The 6,000-nt window shown below is 38.5% G+C and overlaps 1 protein-coding gene across 1 annotated transcript in view; it reads right to left on the bottom strand.

Annotated features, from left to right (window-relative positions):
* Positions 1 to 204: 204 nt before the first annotated feature.
* Positions 205 to 6,000, bottom strand: part of LOC121518707 (leucine--tRNA ligase, cytoplasmic-like) — a 29,031-nt gene continuing 23,235 nt past the window's right edge. Inside the window, exons 27-32 of the mRNA XM_041801221.1 lie at positions 4,748 to 4,858; positions 4,032 to 4,142; positions 2,728 to 2,832; positions 1,683 to 1,778; positions 1,339 to 1,471; positions 205 to 1,064 (exon numbers count right to left, since the gene is read on the bottom strand). Coding sequence (XP_041657155.1) covers positions 859 to 1,064; positions 1,339 to 1,471; positions 1,683 to 1,778; positions 2,728 to 2,832; positions 4,032 to 4,142; positions 4,748 to 4,858 — 762 coding nt within the window. The 3' untranslated portion in view covers positions 205 to 858. The remainder of the gene's footprint in view (positions 1,065 to 1,338; positions 1,472 to 1,682; positions 1,779 to 2,727; positions 2,833 to 4,031; positions 4,143 to 4,747; positions 4,859 to 6,000) is intronic.

Genomic DNA, 6,000 nt, shown 5'->3' with positions numbered 1-6,000 from the left:
ACAGGAGTAGGAAATAGAAAGCTGTCCAACAGGCTGTGAAAACAAGGAAAATGTACTAAAAACACCACAGCAGACACATGAACGCTTATATAAAAATATTTTATAGTCTGCAGTGAGCAGTATAGCATTGATGAATTGGGGGAGGAGAGGAGAGAGAAGGACAGAGAATATAACTGTTTGCCGAAAAATGAAAAAATCAAAGTGTCCTTTCATAGAGAGTTGTTTATTTATTGTTCTCTGTATGAAAACAGAAAGAGTGACATATGCAGACAGAGGATGAAATTAAACTTTAATAGATGAAAAATGATGACAAAAAGACAGAACAGAAAAAACAATTCCATTACTGAATCCTTTGGATATCTGGGATACTTTCAAAGTTGTTTTTATCCCCAAACCATATAGGGAACTTATTAGTGTGAAAGACCCAGTGCCTCCAAATTTAATCAGTGGAATAGGGCTGTAAAACCCTGAGCCATCTCTTTTTGTGTATACCAAAGCTGAATGCTCTGCAACAAAACGTTTAAAAAGTAGGATAGAAGCAAACTTCCAAGGTCCCATTAGTTTCAAATATTCCCTTAGATCACATTCAGCAGTGAAACGCTGCAAAACAATAACAAAAGTGTGTATCTTAAATCTAACACCATGCAATGTAATAAAGCAAATGGTGCAGCAGAGCAATATAAATTATAACACAAAACATAATACTTTTGATGTATTGTTTCATGGCTTTTAGTCAGAATTACCAATTTTGTTGTAACATTTCATGATGCAGTTAAATCTTTCAAATAGGGTTCACTGCTGAATGTGCCCCCATGTCTGTGTCTGTGTTTGGTTTTATCTGAGAGAGTGAATGTTTCTCTAATGGACAAGATAAACCAGAGTGTCCCCGATGTCCACAGTGAGACCATTGTCTGCCAGAGTGACCCTCTTCTCTTCCAGGTTGATGTTGAACACAGATTTGGTAGAGATTGGCAGTTTGCCCCGTTCTTCGTGTCCCAAGACGGGCACTCGGCGTGGTCCCAGCACAGGATCCTCATACCTCATCAGCTTCACTCTGGACAGATCTGGTGGAAGTGAGGAAGAGAGTGTATGAAGTGAGTTAAGTGTCAGAGGAGAGAGAGAGAGAGAAAGAAAGAAAGAAAGAAAGAAAGAAAGAAAGAAAGAAAGAAAGAAAAAAAGGAGAAGAATATATATTAGTAATGGAGGCAATGAGGAAGAGATGAGTTAAGAAAAGTCCTGCCTCATCAAATTATAACAATAACTTCTGTATAGTGACAGGATCATTTTGGATTTCTAAAAAGGGGTGAATGATTTTTCACTGTATATTCTCTCACTAACCTTTGATTAGTCTGTTGACCTTGGCGAGCCTACGGACGATGCTGTCTCTGCTGTCTCCCTGTCGGATATCAACCTTTGTGGAAAACAGGCCGTTGGACGGCTGAGGGTTGACCAGGAAAACACTCACTCCAGGCTGATAAGATGGAGGCAAGGCACGAATACAAAATTTAAATCAGTTTGAGTACACAGCAAACGTTTTAGAAAGGAAGGAAACACAAAGATTCCTGGAGAAGAACTTGAACATACTGCAAATACATGGGGGGAATTGGGTTTTAGAGTGGATAGTTGACTGAATTAGGGTCTGATGCACACAACCTGCTTCAATATACATGTAGAAACTTTACCTCTGTTCTGAAAACACAGAATGGTTTCCCTGGGCAACAGTCCTCCTTCACTTTGTCGTCAGCTTCAGAAGCAAACAGGATGTCCATCTGTTCCAGCTGCAGATGAGGAAATGATAGAAAACAACTTTTATCTGATGATCAGTCCAGAATGTGTATACAGGTGTGTTTCACATTCACACTAGAAAATACTGGTGGCTTTATCCAGTCTCCTGCAGGAGTAAGAAAAGTAACATTTCTTTTCCTTGCAGGAGAGTGTAAGGGATTAGTATTTCAGTTTTACAGCAGAAAAAGAAACAGGTTAAGCTACATGTTAGACCCCCCAAAGAAGGACAGAAATGTCCACAAACACCTCTCAAACCCCATCTGCTTCCCAAACTCCTTTTGTAACCACCTTTAATGAGTCACAGAAAAAAAGAGTAGAGTTTTTCCTTCTCTAAAGAGAATGGTTTCAGTCATACATTATCATTATAACTTGTGTATCGCAGGCCATATCCGGGTGTGATCTAGTGGAAGCATGGGAAATGGATCATGGTGTTAGTTGTCTACAATTTTTTTTCCATTTCTGTTGTTAAATATATGCTGGTTTCACTAAAGCATCAAGGACTTAGGTTTTAATATTTGACAAGGCTAAGCTTCTATGCAGACAAAAGTATTAAGGCTTCTGGATTGACAACTGAGCCTAGAAGTGTCTGATTTTTGCAGGAGAAGTGAAACTCTGCTTCAAAGCTGAGCTGTTCTTTATGTCAAATCAAAATGCTGCAACTTTTTTACAGCCTGACACACAGAAAACAATCAAAAGAACTTGCTCAGTTTATTGAAGATATTTCAGTTTGTTCTTTGTCATTAATAAAAATCCCTCAAATTGAGATGGTGCTAAGCTTAGCCATTAAACCTACAAACTAAAGTTATCTAAGACTAGTTTTGCTTTACTCTGAGCTCAAAATACTGAATACCCCTCAGGTGTATTTTCAGCTTGAACTGAAGCTTTCTCAGTAAAATCATCTAAATGTGACGTTGGATTGAGAAGTTAGATCAGTAAATATACCTCGAGAGAGTTGGTTAAGTAGACCAGGTTCTCCATCAGAACTGCTCGCTCATCAAACTCCAGTTCCAAATCCAGGACCCTGGGGCCGTTCTTCTCCAGATTCTCCTACAGAAGACAGAACAGAACAGAAGCTAGCACACAAACGGAAAAGAAGCTGACACTAACCTAGAAGATTATAATTTATTAATAACCTGACATGGGACAAGCACTGTGCCACACTTTCCCACAAATCGAATCAACCAAACACAATTTTCCATCCTTCTACAGTGGAAGCCACAGTTTAGGTTTTAAATTCAGTGTTACGCAGAAAACTCATTGTTATTCTGATGCTGCCACCCTGAGATTATTAAGGACCAAAAAGCTTTGGGAATAAACGTGCAAAAACAAAGCATCAAACAAGGAGAGACTGGAGGAGAAAACAACTTGAAAGCTAAAAGAACAGCTTGAGAGAGAAAAACCTGGGAAGAACACAAAGCTAATCATGACTATTTATTAGTTTCTTTCTGTTTGATCAGAAACACCTGAACGAGCTCTGGGACTCTGAAATAGACTGGAAACACAGCAGGTTTCAGACGATCAATCTGCAACTTGACCTCAGACCTAATTTGTTCATTATAATGAAAGAACACTTTAAGTCATACTTAACATTTAATTGTCATCTTATTTCAAATTCCCTTTCCAAATTAAAAAAATATTGCTATTAGATCATAGCATCTTTTCCAAAAGTGATGCAACCTTAAAGTAAAACTGTATAAATGAAGAGGCTAGGAGTGTATATACTGTGAAGAAAAATATAGACATGCAACCAGGATATTCATGGGAAAAAAAGGCTAAAAATGAAGGAACAAGCTGTGACTGCCCGTAAGCAGTGTCTTTTGTTCAGCGTCAGATCAATAAAACACATTAAAAGCTGCACACTGTGTATTTCATAAATTTCTTTGGATTTTTCAATGTAAAACTCGTCTCCATAATGGCTGCGGTTTTTCATTGTTCAACACAAAAGAGGAAAAGAACAACAGCTTTTGAAGTTGTTGACTTCAATCTTGCACAAGAATTACCAAGGCACTCTTTAAACCAAAGAGAAGCAGAACTGTGCTCAAAAACAAGACTGTCACCTAACTGAGGGTTTGAGTAAACAGCCCAATCAATTAGGATAAAAAACAGATTACAGTTAAGCACACTGAAAAAAATAGTGAAAAACCCATAACTGAAAAAGTACTGATCTACTGCCGACAGTAGAGATGTAGATGTAGAGGGGACAGCAAATGAAACTACAGTGTTGCCCTTAAATCCTCTGGTTTTACCTTTATCATGGCAACAAAAGGCATGACTCTCTTCATGTATTTCTTCAGTTCAGGCAGAGCTCCCAACTCGCTTGCTATCACTTTGTTGTCAGGAAGGGCTCCGTTGTTGCCCTAGATGCCAAGAAAATTAAGGTTACAGACCGGTAGATACATAATGAAAACAAAGAATTACTTATGTAAATGTTCAACCTTGTCTTCATGTAACTGTTGCTGCTTTAAGTATAGCACAAATACAACTGCAGAATGTGTCTGTTTTTCTGTGATGCAGTTCAGCACAGCAGTAAATTTATACTAAGTTTGACACATATAGCAAAATGCTACACGTTCAAAAACAGAATAAGGAGCCTAGAATATTAGGATGTTATAGAAAAAGATGGATTTAACTGTGTTCGATCTTACTTAGATAACTAGCAATATACAGTAGACACATATGTCCAATAAAATACAGCTGAGCAAGGTTAATGTGCATCCGATCCTGGAACATACGGGCATGACTTATACTACCATCACAGCAAAAGAATGTAGTTTTCTGGGTCAATCTGGGGTTTCATTGCTTCAAATGACCTTACTGACGATTAACATTGATTAGAACTCCACATTAAACATCAAAAATGTTCATTTAATACACAGGGGTAGTATTACAGAGCATCATAACAGTATGGCCCTGTTCTTGGGTACAGGACATATAAACTTATGTATGTGCATTTGTTTCTCACCTTGTAGTGCTTCCCAAGCAGGGATAAGGCACTGTGCTGCCATGGTGGGTAGCTCTTGGCAACATAGATGGTGCAGTGGGAGGGCTTGGCTGGGGGTTTTGAGTCACCTTTCTGTTGGAGGAAAAACAGCATTAAAATAAGGGAGCAATTCAGATTCATCTCATTTATCAGAACAGTCAGGTACTTAAAACTCTCTAATTAATTCGCTACAGTTACGGCATATATTTTGGAGGCGGGAAACCTAAATGTGAAGCAAACTGTGCTTGGATTATTGAAGAAGCACGTGTGTGTGAGTGTGTCATCCTCTACAAAGAAGATGGGGATCTGTTAACTTATTCCATGCGACAGCTGTCATGTCTACTCTGGTCCTGTGCTGTGTGCACGCCTGTATGTGCTTTTTCACTAATGAGTCTTGATGGGTTTGTATAAGTACTATGAATTAATCTTCATAATGTAGGATAAAGCTGCCTTGTAGACAGCGAGCAAAGAGAAAACCTTTTACAGTCAAGTCATATATTCTGTACTGTGTTGACTTAAAGGGGAGTGTAGCTGGGGAGGAGTCAGACAGCTCATTGACATTTAAAGTCACAGACACAGAAACAGCTCGTTCTGAGCAGGGCTGAAACAGAGGGGTTTTAGGACATACAAAATCCCACAGTGGAGTGTTTTTCAGCAACAGACTTCACAGGCATGTTTCCGGGACCTCTGAGACCAATATAAACTTGTAAAATTGTGACCTTTAAAATGTTTTCGAGCTTTCCCTTTTTCCCCATCATTCTTTCATTTTGCCTCCATTGCAACAAAACACTTGAAGCAAATCAATAACAGCAGCCAGGAAGCCTGAGATATTGGCTGTCTCCAAAGTTGTCAATACTTGTTTTGCTTTTGTCTCAGCTGCCAGCAGCCACTTATAGAAGTACCAAAGAAACCGTTAACAAACAAGAGGCTTGCTTCAGTCATCTATTGTGTGCGTGCTTTACACAGGGTCTTTCAAACTGTGAGGATTAAAAAAAACCCAACTTTTAGAATAATTCTATGCACTGTTGGTAGATTAAAGTTTTGAGTTGGTTAAAAAGATGATTAATATTCTATATTCTATATAGCTGTTGTGTTTCCCTATCTTTATCCAGGCCAAGGGGGACTAAATAAGACCTACTGAGTTCATAGGCTAAATCAGGCAAATGTTTATCTACACATCTTTCATACATAAATCTTGAACTTAAGTTCTTAGCTTGACTAAATTTAGAACAGAA

The sequence above is a fragment of the Cheilinus undulatus genome, linkage group 12 (assembly GCF_018320785.1).
Source record: "Cheilinus undulatus linkage group 12, ASM1832078v1, whole genome shotgun sequence".
Taxonomy (NCBI): Eukaryota; Metazoa; Chordata; class Actinopteri; order Labriformes; family Labridae; genus Cheilinus; species Cheilinus undulatus.
Note: the sequence above shows the minus strand (reverse complement) of the source record. Positions and strands in the feature narration are given on the sequence as shown.